Source organism: Macaca nemestrina, chromosome 11 (genome assembly GCF_043159975.1).
Source record: "Macaca nemestrina isolate mMacNem1 chromosome 11, mMacNem.hap1, whole genome shotgun sequence".
Taxonomy (NCBI): domain Eukaryota; kingdom Metazoa; phylum Chordata; class Mammalia; order Primates; family Cercopithecidae; genus Macaca; species Macaca nemestrina.
In genome coordinates this window covers 99,549,727-99,566,300 of record NC_092135.1, presented here as the reverse complement: position 1 = coordinate 99,566,300, position 16,574 = coordinate 99,549,727, and the positions used below count along the sequence as shown (strand labels likewise).

Below are 16,574 nucleotides of genomic sequence, written 5' to 3'. Positions count from 1 at the left end.
CTGTTGGTGTGCTGCACCCATTAATTCATCATTTACATTAGGTATATCTCCTAATGCTATCCCTCCTCCCTCCCCCATCCCACAACAGGCCCCGGTGTGTGATGTTCCCCTTCCTGTGTCCAAGTGTTCTCATTGTTCAATTCCCACCTATGAGTGAGAAAATGCGGTGTTTGGTTTTCTGTTCTTGTGATAGTTTGCTGAGAATGATGGTGTCCAGCTGCATCCATGTCCCTACAAAGGACAGGAACTCATCCTTTTTTATGGCTGCATAGTGTTCCATGGTGTATATGTGCCACATTTTCTTAATCCAGTCTGTCATCGATGGACATCTGGGTTGGTTCCAAGTCTTTGCTATTGTGAATAGTGCTGCAATAAACATACATGTGCATGTGTCTTTATAGCAGCATGATTTATAATCCTTTGGATATATACCCAGTAATTGGATGGCTGGGCCAAATGGTATTTCTAGTTCTAGATCCTTGAAGAATCACCACACTGTCTTCCACAATGGTTGAACTAGTTTACAGTCCCATCAACAGTGTAAAAGTGTTCCAATTTTTCCACATTCTCTCCAGCACCTGTTGTTTCCTGACTTTTTAATGATCACCATTCTAACTGGTGTGAAATAGTATCTCGTTGTGGTTTTGGTTTGCATTTCTCTGATAGCTAGTGATGGTGAGCATTTTTTCATGTGTCTGTTGGCTGCATAAATGTCTTCTTTTGAGAAGTGTCTGTTCATATCCTTTGCCCACTTTTTGATGGGGTTGTTTTTTTCTTGTAAATGTGTTTGAGTTCTTTGTAGGTTCTGGATATTAGCCCTTTGTCAGATGAGTAGATTGCAAAAATTCTCTCCCATTCTGTGGGTTGCCTGTTCACTCTGATGGTAGTTTCTTTTACTGTGCAGAAGCTCTTTAGTTTAATTAGATCCCATTTGTCAATTTTGGCTTTTGTTGCCATTGCTTTTGGCATTTTAGACATGAAGTCCTTACCCATGTCTATGTCCAGAATCGTATTGCCTAGGTTTTCTTCTAGGGTTTTTATGGTTTTAGGTCTAACATTTAAGTCTCTAATCCATCTTGAATTAATTTTTGTATAAGGTGTAAGGAAAGGATCCAGTTTCAGCTTTCTACTTATGGCTAGCCAGTTTTCCCAGCACCATTTATTAACTAGGGAATCCTTTCCCCATTTCTTGTTTTTGTCAGGTTTGTCAAAGATCAGATGGTTGTAGATGTGTGGTATTATTTCTGAGGGCTCTGTTCTGTTCCATTGGTCTATATCTCTGTTTTGGTACCAGTACCATGCTGTTTTGGTTACTGTAGCCTTGTAGTATAGTTTGAAGTCAGGTAGCATGATGCCTCCAGCTTTGTTCTTTTGGCTTAGGATTGTCTTGGCAACGCGGGTTCTTTTTTGGTTTCATATGAACTTTAAAGCAGATTTTTCCAATTCTGTGAAGAAAGTCATTGGTAGCTTAATGGGGATGGCATTGAATCTATAAATTACCTTGGTCAGTATGGCCATTTTCATGATATTGATTCTTCCTATCCATGAGCATGGTATGTTCTTCCATTTGTTTGTGTCCTCTTTTATTTCACTGAGCAGTGGTTTGTAGTTCTTGAAGAGTTCCTTCACATCCCTTGTAAGTTGGATTTCTAGGTATTTTATTCTCTTTGAAGCAATTGTGAGTGGGAGATCACTCATGATTTGGCTCTCTGTTTGTCTGCTATTGGTGTATAAGAATGCTTGTGATTTTTGCACATTGATTTTATATCCTGAGACTTTGCTGAAGTTGCTTATCAGCTTAAGGAGATTTTGGGCTGAGATGATGGGGTTTTCTAAATATACAATCATGTCATCTGCAACAGGAACAATTTAACATCCTCTTTTCCTAATTGAATACCCTTTATTTCTTTCTCTTGCCTGATTGCCGTGGCCAGAACTTCCAACACTGTGTTGAATCGGAGTGGTGAGAAAGGGCATCCCTGTCTTGTGCCAGGTTTCAAAGGGAATGCTTCTAGTTTTTGCCCATTCACTATGATATTGACTGTGGGTTTGTCATAAATAGCTCTTATTATTTTGAGATATGTTCTATCAATACCGAATTTATTGAGAGTTTTTAGCATGAGGGGCTCTTGAATTTTATCAAAGGCCTTTTCTGCATATATTGAGATAATCATGTGGTTTTTGTCTTTGGTTCTGTTTATGTGCTGGATTACGTTTATTGATTTGCGTATATTGAACCAGCCTTGCATCCCAGGGATGAAGCCAACTTGATCATGGTGAATAAGCTTTTTGATGTGCTGCTGGATTCGGTTTGCCAGTATTTTATTGAGGATTTTTGCATTGATGTTCATCAGGTATATTGGTCTAAAATTCTCTTTTTTTGTTGTGTCTCTGCCAGGCTTTGGTATCAGCATGATGTTGGCCTCATAAAATGAGTTAGGTAGGATTCTCTCTTTTTCTATTGATTGGAATAGTTTCAGAAGGAATGGTACCAGCTCCTCCTTGTACCTCCAGTAGAATTTGGCTCTGAATCCATCTAGTCCTGGACTTTTTTAGGTTGGTAGGCTGTTAATTATTGCCTCAATTTCAGAGCCTGTTATTGGTCCATTCAGGGATTCAACTTCTTCCTGGTTTAGTCTTGGGAGAGTGTATGTGTCCAGGAATTTATCAATTTCTTCTAGGTTTCTAGTTTATTTGCATAGAGGTGTTTGTAGTATTCTCTGATGGTAGTTTGTATTTCTGTGGGATCGGTGGTGATATACCCTTTATCTTTTTTTATTGCATCAATTTGATTCTTCTCTCTTTTCTTCTTTATTAGTCTTGCTAGCAGTCTATCAATTTTGTTGATCTTTTCAAAAAACCAGCTCCTGGATTCATTAATTTTTTGAAGGGTTTTTTTGTGTCTCTATCTCATTCAGTTCTGCTCTGATCTTAGTTATTTCTTGCCTTCTGCTAGCTTTTGAATTTGTTTGCTCTTGCTTCTCTAGTTCTTTTAATTGTGATGTTAGGGTGTCAATTTTAGACCTTTCCTGCTTTCTCTTGTGGGCATTTAATGCTATAAATTTCCCTGTACACACTGCTTTAAATGTGTCCCAGAGGTTCTAGTATGTTGTATCTTTGTTCTCATTGGTTTCAAAGAACAGCTTTATTTCTGCCTTCACTTTGTTATGTACCCTGTAGTCATTCAGGAGCAGGTTGTTCAGTTTCCATGTAGTTGAGTGGTTTTGATTGAGTTTCTTAATCCTGAGTTCTAGTTTGATTGCACTGTGGTCTGGGAGACAGTGTGTTATAATTTGTGTTCTTGTACATTTGCTGAGGACTGCTTTACTTCCAACTATGTGGTCAATTTTGGAATAAGTGCGATGTGGTGCTGAGAAGAATGTATGTTCTGTTGATTTGGGGTGCAGAGTTCTGTAGATGTCTATTAGCTCTGCTTGGTGCAGAGTTGAGTTCAATTCCTGGATATCCTTGTTAACTTTCTATCTCGTTGATCGGTCTAATGTTGACAGTGGGGTGTTATGGTCTCCCATTATTATTGTATGGGAGTCTAAGTCTCTTTGTAAGTCTCTAAGGACTTGGTTTATGAATCTGGGTGCTCCTGTATTGGGTGCATATATATTTAGGATAGTTAGCTCTTCTTGTTGAATTGATCTCTTTACCATTATGTAATGGCCCTCTTTGTCTCTTATGATCTTTGTTGGTTTAAAGTCTGTTTTATCAGAGACTAGGATTGCAACCCCTGCCTTTTTTTGTTTTCCACTTGCTTGGTAGATCTTCCTTCATCCCTTTATTTTGAGCCTATGTGTGTCTCTGCACATGAGATGGGTCTCCTGAATACAGCACACTGATGGTTCTTGACTCTTTATCCAATTTGCCTGTCTGTGTATTTTAATTGGAGAATTTAGCCCATTTACATTTAAGGTTAATATTGTTATGTGTGAACTTGATCCTGTCATTATGATATTAGCTGGTTATTTTGCTCGTTAGTTGATGCAGTTTCTTCCTAGCATGGATGGTCTCTACATTTTGGCATGTTTTTGCAGTGACTGGTACCAGTTGTTCATTTCCATGTTTAGTGCTTCCTTCAGGATCTCTTGTAGGGCAGACCTGGTGGTGACAAAATCTCCCAGGATTTGTTTATCTGTAAAGGATTTTATTTCTCCTTCACTTATGGAACTTAGTTTGGCTGGATATGAAATTCTGGGTTGAAAATTCTTTTCTTTGAGAATGTTGAATATTGGCACCCACTCTCTTGTGGCTTGCAGAGTTTCTGCTTTCTTTTCTTTGAGAATGTTGAATATTGGCACCCACTCTCTTGTGGCTTGCAGAGTTTCTGCTGAGAGATTCATTGTTAGTCTGATGGGCTTTCCTTTGTGGATAACCCGACCATTTTCTTGGCTGCCCTTAACATTTTTTCCTTCATTTCGGCTTTGGTGAATCTGACAATTATGTGTCTTGGAGTTGCTCTTTTCCAGGGGTATCTTTGTGGCATTCTCTGTATTTCCTGAATTTGAATGTTGGCCTGCCTTGCTAGGGTGGGGAAGTTCTCCTGGATAATATCCTGCAGAGTGTTTTCCAACTCGGTTCCATTCTCCCCATCACTTTCAGGTACACCAATCAGACATAGATTTGGTCTTTTCACATAGCCCCATATTTCTTGGTGGCTTCGTTCATTTCTTTTTACTCTTTTTTCTTTAAACTTCTCGATTCATTTCATTCATTTGATCTTCAATCACTGATACCCTTTCTTCCAGTTGATCAAATCAGTTACTGAAGCTTGTGCATTTGTCACATAGTTCTCGTGTCATGGTTTCCAGCTCTATCAGATCATTTAAGGACTTCTCTACATTGGTTCTTCTAGTTAGCCATTCATCCAATCTTTTTTCAAAGTTTTTAGCTTCTTTGCGATGGGTTTGAACTTCCTCCTTTAGCTTGGAGAAGTTTGATTGTCTGAAGACTTCTTCTCTCAGCTTGTCAAAGTTATTCTCCATCCAGCTTTGTTCGGTTGCTGGTGAGGAGCTGCGTTCCTTTGGAGGGGGACAGGCACTCTGATTTTTGGAATTTTCAGCTTTTCTGCACTGCTTTTTCCCCATCTTTGTGGTTTTATCTACCTTTGGTCTTTGATGATGGTGATGTACCGATGGGGTATTGGTGTGAATGTCCTTTCTGTTTGTTAGTTTTCCTTCTAACAGTCAGGACCCTCAGCTGCAGGTCTGGGAGTTTGCTTGAGGTCCACTCCAGACCCTGTTTGCCTGGGTATCTGCAGTGGAGTCTGCAGAAGAGTGAATATTGCTGAACAGCAACTGTTGCTGCCTGATCGTTCCTCTGGAAGGTTCGTCTCAGAGGTGTACCCGGCCGTGTGAGGTGTGAGGTGTCAGTCTGCCCCTATTGGGGGTGTCTCCCAGTTAGGCTACTTGGGGGTCAGGGACCCACTTGAGCAGGCAGTCTGTCCATTCTCAGATCGCAAACTCTGTGCTGGGAGAACCACTACTGTCTTCAAAGCTGTCAGACAGGGACATTTTAATCTGCAGAAGTTTCTGATGCGTTTAGCTATGCCCTGTCCCCAGAGGTGGAGTCTACAGAGGCAGGCAGGACTCCTTGAGCTGCGGTTGGCTCCACCCAGTTCGGGCTTCCCGGCTGCTTTGTTTATCTATTGAAGCCTCAGCAATGGCAGGCGCCCCTCCCCCAGCCTGGCTGCCACCTTGCAGTTAGATCTCAGACTGCTGTGCAAGCAATGAGGGAGGCTCCGTGGGCATGGGACCCTCCTAGCCGGGCACGGGATATAATCTCCTTTTGTGCCATTTGCTAAGACCCTTGGTAAAGCACAGTATTAGGGTGGGAGTGACCCGATTTTCCAGATGTGTGTGTCATGGTTTCCCTTGGCTAGGAAAGGGAATTCCCTTCCCCCTTGCACTTCCCAGGTGAGGCAATTCTTCGCCCTGCGTCGGCTCTCGCTCGGTGGTCTGCACCTACTGTCCTGCACCCACTGTCCAACATGCCCTAGTGAGATGAACCCAGTACCTCAGTTGGAAATGCAGAAATCACCCGTCTTCTGTGTCGTTCACACTGGGAGCTGGAAACTGGAGTTGTTCCTATTTGGCCATCTTGGAACTGCCCTGTTTTTTTTTTTGTTTTTTGAGACAGTCTCACTCTATCGCCCAAGCTGGAGTGCAATGGTACGATCTTGGCTCACTGCAATCTCCGCCTCCCAGGTTGAAGCGATTCTCCTGCCTCAGTCTCCCAAGTAGCTGGAATTACAGGTGTGCACCACCATGCCCTGCTAATTTTTGTATTTTTAGTAGAGGTGGGTTTTCACCATGTTGGCCAAGCTGGTCTCAAACTCCTGGCCTCAAGTGATACACCCACCTCGGCCTCCCAAAGTGTTGGGATTACAGGTGTGAGCCACCATGCCTGTCTTCTCCGTAAGTCTTATTCTGAAGTTTTCCCTGCTATCTTTTGGTTTGGTTGAAGCTCATCTTTTAGTAGATTGCTTGGAGGGGCTCAAGAGTAAAGTGTTATCTGGAATGTCTGTTTCATGTATTTTTAAAAATAGCCTTCATACTTGAATGCTGTTACTTTGTTGGATAAAAATAGAGTTGGTTGGATAAAAATCCCTGGCTTGAGCTTTCTTGCCTTGAACTTTATAAAAATACAGCTCTACAGTTGCATTACTTTGTGTGTTGCCCTTGAGAAGTATGATGCCAGTCTTATTTCTTATCTTCATAGATAACTTGGTCATTTGCCTGTAGGCAAGATGTCATTATAAAGCCTGGTAATTTTACTAGGACATATCTTGGAGTTGATCATTATGAGCCAGTTTTTCTAGACACATGGTGAGTCCTATCCACATATAGATTTTTTTCTTATTACTTAAATTTTTCTTGGATTGTAATTTTAAACTTTTAGTTTTTCCTCCATTTTGTTTTACTTCTTCGAGGATTTTTCATTTGTCTGCCTTCCAGTTGAACTATTTTTCCCTGACCCTTTATCCTTCTTTCTCTATCTCATTATCATTTTCTTCACTGGTTCTTATCTTCTTCAATGCCCGTTATAAAGTTTTTATTTGAATCGATGCTACCTTGGGCACTTTGTAATTTAGTATTTATTTCTGGGATGGTTTGTCTTTTTAAAAAATTTATTTCCTGAATTAATCAAGGCTTATTTCATTTTTTCTTCTCTTTGGTCAACTTCTGTTTTAATTGTTGAATAAATGAATGAACTGTTAATTGTAGGCTTAAAAACATCTCCAAATGCTTGTTTGAAGATACTTAATTCAGTTTGAAATCTTATGTTATAATTTACTTCTGTTTTGTGGTTATTTGAGAGGAAGAATTTTTGTCATATGAAGATTTCTCCCCATTTTCTCCTTATAACAGCTTTTAATGGAGTTGGTCTGATTTTCCGTATTTCTTGGCCATGATCATTTCTTTGCCGTGGTTTAAGTATACTCTCTTCTTTCAGTGTATTGAAGTATAGTTTCTTTAAATGGATGAAGTTGTAATTGATGGGACGTAAGGGGAAAGAAGGGGCATAACCTGTTGTTCTCTTCGGTTTTTTGGCTATGCTTAATTTTCCCCTCTTACATCCTTCTTTCTCTTCCCTGCCATGTATACAGGGATACCTCTTCCTCTCTGACACCTTCACGCTCATCATGATGAGCGCTGCTTCTGGTCCTTCTCTTTCAGGTCCCTTCTCTATGGCTGTTACTGTGAGCTACCACTCCTAGACCTGTGGTCAGAATTTTTGTACTCAATGTTGAACTTTCTCTTTCTCAGGATGATTTTATTTGTGCTTCCTTTTGTGTTCCCTACTTCTCTCTGTTCTTTTCCAGCATCTCTTAAGATTTCTCTTTCCTTGCTTTCTGTCCCTATAGTGTGTGTGTGCGTGTGCATATATATGTGTGTATATGTGTGTGCATGTGTGCATATATATGTGTATGTGTGTGTATATGTATATATATATATATTTGATTGAGTAGAGATTCACACTCAAGGTATCTCCTATACTAGGACCAGCTGGAATTCTCCTTATAAGCTTTTCAAGATATCCTACTAAATATTCCATCTCTTAACAAACTGAAGAACTATGTACTTTTCTCTTATTTCTTGATTCCCTTAATTTTATACTTGTGTACATTTTTATTTCTCTGATAACTTCTTATTGAGGATAGGGATGAGTGTCTTAATCATATTAATACCTACTACCAAGGAGACCTGATACTTACTAGAGATTCATACAATAATTATTGAATTGATATTTCACCTAGTTATATTTTTCTTTCTTTTCCCAAATCTTAATTTATTTACATTGTAGATGCTGAAAAAAACTCTTAAAGGGTCTGATAGTGAAGAACTGGAAATAACACAGGAGACACCAAATTTGGTGCCGTTTGGGGATGTGGTATGTATGAGTAACCCTCAAAAACCTGTATAAGTTATTTATTATTTGATAATCAAAAAGTATATGCAGAAAATGGTTCTCTCTGATAATATATTTATGAATTTTTAATTTTTATGAGTCAGAAAAACATTGTAATAATCACTGAAATTATAGAAAGCATCCTGATTCACAGAAATAATATCTTCTATATTAGGGATTCCCAAATCTAGTTACATCAGAATTACCTGAGATGCTTTTTATAAAACATTAACTTGAGGCTCCACCTAACATCTGCTAGCTTAGAATCTCTAGGAGAGGAGCCTGGGAATCAGTAATTTTACTGAGCTCTTAAAGTGATTATATTTATTGCTAGATCATGCTAAAGTTTGAAAATTGATCCTGCGCCCCTCCCCCATCCAAAAAGCCTCCTAGAAACAAAAGCAAACACCCCCCCCCTTTCACACACACACAGACACACACCCACCCACCCACCACAAAGGGATGACCCAGTATCTAGGCTGAGAACCAGAAAAATCTGTTATTCTGTTTTCAAAGTACAGAAAAAGACATGAGAATCTACATGCATATAGAACTATCAAATATCATTACATTCATTTACAGTTATCTTTATTTTCTGAACACTATTAGAGTTGTAACTGGGTATGAAATAAGAATTTTTCTTGTCCCTCTACCTCCTATCATATACAATGTTTAATATAATATTTCGGTCATTTCGACTTGGTTTTAAATACTAAACATGGCTAAATATATTTGACTAATTCTCATATTAGGATTCAAATGTTCCTGCGTTTATTTTGTATTTGATTTTTTGGTTAAGCACATGATGCAATTTTCTTTAACATTTAGAAAAACTTGGTGCAAGAGCATGAATATTTTACAGCCCCTGGCATGTTACAGCCAATAAATCATTGCTGAATGAATTAAGTGGTCTTAGGATACTGGATAAAAGAGTTTGTCTGACATAAGGCACATTTCTTAATTTTATATGCAGGGTGCTGTATTTTATCAGTTCTCACCTAATATCAAATAAAAACAATGTAAAAAGTGATGATCAGATTTATGTGAATAATGAATTATTCTTTGGCTTTGTATTCTTGTTCATTTTCGGTTTACTTTGAATGTGGCTTGCCCATTTTTCTTCAGTATTTCTGCTTTCTGATGATTTCTATTAACTAGATATTTTTCATGAGAAACAATATTTCGAGTGAGAAAAAACAACAACGTGGAGTTTTACTTTTTAAAAATAGAGTTCAGTGTAAAGTGGAAGAACAGTTAACTTTTTAAATGCATTCACTGTCTGTGTTTTTGTTTTGATTGTTGTAGGTTGGCTGCCTGGGCATTCATGTAAAGAACTGCAGACATTTTACGCCTAACAGTATCCTTTCTTTTGATTTAAGAATCATAGTAATTGTATCTCACTGTTTCAGTTATCCATTGCTGCATTACAGATCATTCCAAATCTTAGTGGCTTAACACATTGACCATTTTATTATTAATCACTACTGTGCATTCACTAGTTGCTTCTTCTGCTTCATGATACAACAGCTTGGGTTGTAGTTGTCTGACAGTTCAAAAGGGCTGGAATATCTAAAGTGGCCCATTTACATGTCTGGTTGCTTTAGTGGGGATGCATGGAAGGCTAGACTCAGCTGGGATGCTGAAATGGTTGGATCTCTCCCTCTTTCCCTGAGTCCTATGATGTTTTTTCCCCCTGTATTAATTTTAATTTAAAAATATATCACAGTAATATATTATTTATCTTGATTACTAGTTTTTGGTGTCCCCTTAAATTTTGTGCCTGAGGTGAGTGCCTTTTTGGCTTACTAGTCCCAACCCTAGTCACGTTCCATTACATTTTATTGGTTAATGTAATCATGGAGCCAGCCCAGATTTAGTGGCAGGGGAAATAAAGTCCACTTTTTCATGTGGGAGTAACAAAAGCTTTTCAGCCATCTGTATTCACCTCAATCACCATATAAGTGAAAGGAAAAATATATATCTTCTTGTATGATAATGTTAATTTATTTGTAAGTAATGTGTGCTTCCTTTAAACATTTTTAAAAGGATTTATTTTATATTGGTGCTTTTAAATAAGCTGCGTGCTTATTTTTAGATTTATCACAGCATAAAACTAGCCTCATTATGGAGATTTGATGTTTCTTTTTTATATAAAGAGAATTTTGGAAAATAATTCTGTATAAAGAGATTTTTGAAGATAGTTAAATCGTGAAACAAAATTGTTTTACTCTGTAGCATTCTATGAAAGATACAATACAGTCCAATATAATATAAATGAACTATATTCTTAAGTGAATTAGGGTAGAACACTTTTTGTCTCAGAATTAAAAATAAGTTATTCTGATATATTTTAAAATATTTTGAATTTCTACATAATTATCCTTAGGAAATATTTCAACAATATATTGCATAGTCACCTTGAAATTAATATATAGAAAAACTTGCAAAGAAATTTTGCTGGAAATGTGAGGTTAAAAATATAAGGGATGTAGCTGGGCGCGGTGGCTCAAGCCTGTAATCCCAGCACTTTGGGAGGCCGAGACGGGCGGATCACAAGGTCAGGAGATCGAGACCATCCTGGCTAACACGGTGAAACCCCGTCTCTACTAAAAAAATACAAAAAACTAGCCGGGCGAGGTGGTGGGTGCCTGTAGTCCCAGCTACTCGGGAGGCTGAGGCAGGAGAATGGCGTGAACCTGGGAGGCGGAGCTTGCAGTGAGCTGAGATCCGGCCGCTGCACTCCAGCCTGGGCGACAGAGCGAGACTCCGTCTCAAAAAAAAAAAAAAAAAAAATATATATATATATATATATATATATATATAAGGGATGTAAGGAAGAATCAACCTTCTTTTACTTATATTGTGTCCACCAGTGATGGGCAAAACTACTATTTTAGAAGACTTTTTTTCTATTGTTTTTCTATGATTGATTCTTAGGTTTTGGTCTGAATCATTTAATGTATTAATTTTATAATGTATTATTGTTCAATTACAACAAAACTTATTTCCTAAACATCATTCTATTTGCAGTCAGTTTACAACATTATGCTAATTTATTTATTCGCATCTCTATAAACAAAGCTGTGAAATGTACAAAAATGTGTAGCTTGCTATCCAAAGACAGTGAGAGGAACACTGTAATTAAGTTCGATGAAGTGAAGTATTTTTCTGTACAGGTAATGTTAATATCTCTTCTAGATATTAGAATGGCTCCTTATAGTTCCAAATATTCTACCCTAATTCTGTCTTTTTATAAAAATTAGTAGAAAAGAAACAAAAGCAGTGAGTGCCTTTTTATTTGGTATCTTACAGTATTCTATTTCTATACTGTGGGCTATAGTGATGTTTTAAAAAAAAATAAACAATTTACTGCAAAATGCATAATCTTAGTAGATTTCTTTCCTGAGATGTTACTGTCTGTGGTTTCAAGTATTCATTATGCATGTATTTATCTCTATCTTGCTCTTCTCTTCCCATCTACTGTCTTCCACCTTAGAGTTTTTCCCATCTCCTTTCCCATTCCTTTTCTTCTATCCTGTTCTATTCCCCTTTGTCTCTCTCTAAGTATTGTTGCATGGATTAACTTAGTCTTTATTACAACCCAAACACACACACACACACACATACACACACACACACACTCTCTCTCTCTCTCTCATCCTTATTTTACGGATGAAGAAACTGAGGCACTCTGTGGTTAAGGACCTTTCTTAGGTCATGGAGCTGGTAAGTGGTAAGTGGTTGAGCTGGGAGTGTGGGCACTCTGGTTTCAGACCACACTTCATTAAACTGCCTCACACGCCAGCTCTTACTATGTTTCTGCTTACAGTTAGGCTTATTAGAATCTTAAATGTATCTGAAAACTTAAAAAAAAAAAAATGGCTAGACTCAGTGACTCACGCCTGCAATCCCAGCACTTTGGGAGGCTGAGGCGGGCAGATTACTTGATGTCAGGAGTTTGAGACCAGCCTGACCAACACGGAGAAACCCCGTCTCTACTAAAAATACAAAAATTAGCCGGGAGTGGTGGTGCACACCAGTAATCTCAGCTACTTGGGAGGCTGAGGCGGGAGAATCACTTGAACCCAGGAGGCAGAGGTTGCAGTGAGCTGAGATTGTGCCACTGCACTTCAGCCTGGGCAACAAAGCTAGACTCCATCTCAAAAAAAAAAAAAAAAAAAAAAAAAAAAAGAATGACACTATTCCATACAGCTGCAGGATTCATTGATTTGTCCAATTATTTATTACATTAGTTGAATTTTAGGGGAATCCTAAAGCATTTTCTGTATGCTCTATATTATTTTTCAGACGTTATCTGTTTAAGCATTGAGTTGTGAAGACAGTTTTTTTTTTTTTTTTAATACTTTAAGTTCTAGGGTGCATGTGCACAATGTGCAGGTTTGTTACATAGGTATACATGTGTCATGTTGGCTTGCTGCACCCATCAACTCATCAGTTACATTAGGTATTTATCCTAATGCTATCCCTTCCCCAGCCCCCCACCCCCTGACAGGCCCCAGTGTGTGATGTTCCCCGCCCTGTGTCCAAGTGTTCTCATTGTTCAGTTCCCACCTATGAGTGAGAACATGCAGTGTTTGGTTTTCTGTCCTTGTAATAGTTTGCTAAGAATGATGGTTTCCAGCTGCATCCATTTCCCTGCAAAGGACATGAACTCATCCTTTTTTATGACTGCATAGTATTCCATGGTGTATATGTGCCACATTTTCTTAATCCAGTCTATCATTGATGGACATTTGGGTTGGTTCCAAGTCTTTGCTATTGTGAATAGTGCTGCAATAAACATACATGTGCATGTGTCTTTACAGTAGCATGATTTATAATCCTTTGGGTATATACTCAGTAATGGGATCGCTAGGTTAAATGGTATTTCTAGTTCTGGATCCTTGAGGAATTGCCACACTGTGAAGACAGTTTTTTAAGCATAGGGTTTTGTTTGTTTGTTTTTTTAAGGAAAAAAAAAACAAGGAATAGTTTTGCTCGAGGCAATACATACTGTTTGTTTTACTCTGCAAATAGTTTTCCTAAGCTTCACTGGCAAATTCTCAAGAATTTGGGGGATATATGTCCATTTAAATAAAATTTGAAACATTAATACTTGAAAATAATGTAAAGTATATAGTAAGGTGTTTATCTTCATTAGCATAGTCAAAATCTTTTTCCTGTATTTATTTAAATAGGTACTGTTAGTTTGAGCACATTAAAAGGACAGTTTTTTTTTTTTTCTTTTTTTTTTTTTTGATACGGAGTCTCGCTCTGTCACCCCGGCTGGAGTGCAGTGGCCGGATCTCAGAAAAGGACAGTTTTAATGGAACTCTAATAGAAAGCTTGAGAATGACTTAATAATTACACAGAAAATTGGACAAGCAAGCAAAGAAACAAAAAATCAAGATACACGTTAACTACAGGGAAATTGAAAAATGATACAGGAAAGGAAATATTATTGTAATATATTGTTAAACTCTGAATGATAGTTATACATATAAACTAATACAAACACTAACAATCTAACAAAAATGTATGTTATAGAATATATTGGAGGAATGGCGAGAAGTATGAAAACTGTCGGGGGAGAATAGAGAGATAATATTTTTCTTCCACAATATGCAGTTAATACTTAGTATTTCAAACGAAAAAAATCAATGAATAATATAAGCATGTTACTTAGAAACAGGAAAGCAAAACGTAGAGAAATTTATTTAGAAGTCAAAAAGGCAGCTTCCGAGGAGTGGAAATTAGGGGGTGGGTGGGGTGGAATTCTAATATTGTACCCAGGATTTAATTTACAGAAGTATGACTATATGAAAACATGGAGAGGTACTGTCATTGAAAAAAGAATTCGTTATATTCTCTGAGAGTAGGGGACATGAAACACCACTGAGGGACACAGGGGAAGTATCAGAATGGTCAGGAGGCAGAGGACAGGAGTGAGGGAAGAATCTAGGCCTTTTGGGGATTGCTGAGGGGAAGGTAAAACTGTTTAGGATTGGCTAGTTTGAATAAATTCAGGGGTCTTTGGGTTATAGAAATGGTCTCTAGTTTTCTAATACCTGGCCCTGGGATAATTTAGGGCAAAGGAAATGTGTGAGAATTAGATTAGTAGGTGGTTGGCTGGGCGCGGTGGCTCATGCCTGTAATCCCAGCACTTTGGGAGGCTGAGGAGAGCAGATCACTTAAGGTCAGGAGTTTGAGACCAGCCTGGCTAAGATGGTGAAACCCATCTCTACCAAGAATACAAAACTTAGCTGGGTGTGGTGGCACATGCCTGTAATCCCAGCTACCTGGGAGGTTGAGACAAGAGAATCGCTTGAACCCGGGAGACAGAGTTTGCAGTGAGCTGAGATGGCACTACTGCACTCCAGCCTGGGCAACAGAGTGAGACAAAAAAACAAAAACAAAAACAAACAAACAAAAAATGGTGGGTGGAGCTACAGTGTTGGGATTGGTTAGTTTGCAATTAAAAGATATGCTCTCTGCTAAGCCTTTGCTGTCTCTAGCAGTCTAACACTGGGAGGGGAAGTCTCTCCCTCAACAAGCTTTTTAAGATGCCAGAATTTCATAACGTACAGAAGCTTTTTTTTTTTCTCTTAAAACAAAATGTGATTGAGCATAGTGGCTCACACCTATAATCCCAGCATTTTGGGAGGCCAAAGCAGGAGGATTGCTTGAGGCCTGGAGTTCTAAACTGGTGAGACCCCATCTCTACAAAAGAAATATTAAAAAATTAACTGGGTGTGGTGGCATGTACCTGTAGTCCTAGTTAACTCCGGAGACTGAGGCAGAGAATGGCTTGCAACCAGTAGTTTGAGGCTGCAGTGAGCCATGATCCTATCACTGCACTCCAGCTTGAGAGTGAGACTCTGTCTCAAAAATAATCAAACCAAAACAAACAACAAAACAACAAAACCATGATTAATACAGGTGAGAGTAAAAAAAGTACTTTGTTTTAACTATTGTAGAAATTTTTGACTTTATATAGTATATAATTAGGATAAAATAAAATTACATTGCATACATTTTAGGACTTTAATTTGCTAAAATGTACAACATAGATCTAGGTTAAAAAATTTTAAATCCATACAAACTAAGAACTGAAAACACATGGGAAGTGGATTTAACTTATTGTTCCAGAAAGCTGCTGGGAAAGTGATATAAAAACTCACACTGAAGAATGAGTAGCAGCGAATTTCTGGTTCTGGCCATGCTGGAATATTTGGTATTGGATTCACTCGTCTGCTCTAAACAGCTATGAAACAGAAAAATACATGAAAAAACTATATCCTGGCATGGGACAATGGAAAGTGGAGGGAGGCACTTCTATAGAGAAGGGACGCACAAGCGGAGAGCTCCACATTTAAGCAGCTTTTTATCTGGCAGCGATTCCTGCACAGAAAGTGAAACCCAAGAAGAGTGTGGCAATCTTGGTGCGCGGAGGAAGCAGACGCCGAGCCGAGGAAGCAGACGCCGAGCCGAGGAAGCAGACGCCGAGCCGAGGAAGCAGACGCCGAGCCGAGGAAGCAGACGCCGAGCCGAGGAAGCAGACGCCGAGCCGAGGAAGCAGAGACGGCAGTTTAGTACCCCTACGGAGACTGGAATTTGTTGAGCGGGGTTCTAAAGACAAAGGAATAGCAGATAAAGAGCCCAGAAATCTATCTAGGTATTCTACTCAGGTTCTTGGCTGAAAATAAGTTGTGTGTGGACATGGTAAACCTCCAGGAGAAACTACAAAGAACAGACGCTGGAGGGCTGAGTGCTGACCAGGAAATTCAGAAGGCCAAATTCAGAGTTCCTGGAGTTTGACTCAGCGAAAGCAGAGAGATCTCATTAAATAGTCCCAGAATTCAGTTGAGATCCCAGAAAGGCCAAGTTTTAGGAGCAAGGACCATGTTCTACAGAAACTGCAATAGACCCATCCTCTAACGAAGCCTCTATAGGACGAACATAATCTGCCAGGAATTGCCTTCCAAAAAAGAACACTTTTTAGAGGAAGATGTTTTAAAAATCCAGAGTCTCTATCATTTATAATGTCCATTCATACAATAAAAAATTACCACTTACGGAGGGATAAAAGCAGTCAATAGAAGTAAACCCACAGATGACCCAGATGTTCAAATTAGAAACAAGAACTTTAAAATAAC

At 38.7% G+C, this 16,574-nt stretch overlaps 1 protein-coding gene across 10 annotated transcripts in view; it reads left to right on the top strand.

Annotated features, from left to right (window-relative positions):
• LOC105468098 (C2 calcium dependent domain containing 6) overlaps positions 1-16,574 on the top strand; it is a 176,309-nt gene that overhangs the window by 4,055 nt on the left and 155,680 nt on the right. For all 10 annotated transcript variants that reach the window (XM_071073183.1, XM_071073184.1, XM_071073185.1 and 7 more), the window contains exons 2-4: positions 8,314-8,400; positions 9,724-9,775; positions 11,449-11,594. In XM_071073183.1, coding sequence (XP_070929284.1) covers positions 8,314-8,400; positions 9,724-9,775; positions 11,449-11,594 — 285 coding nt within the window. The remainder of the gene's footprint in view (positions 1-8,313; positions 8,401-9,723; positions 9,776-11,448; positions 11,595-16,574) is intronic.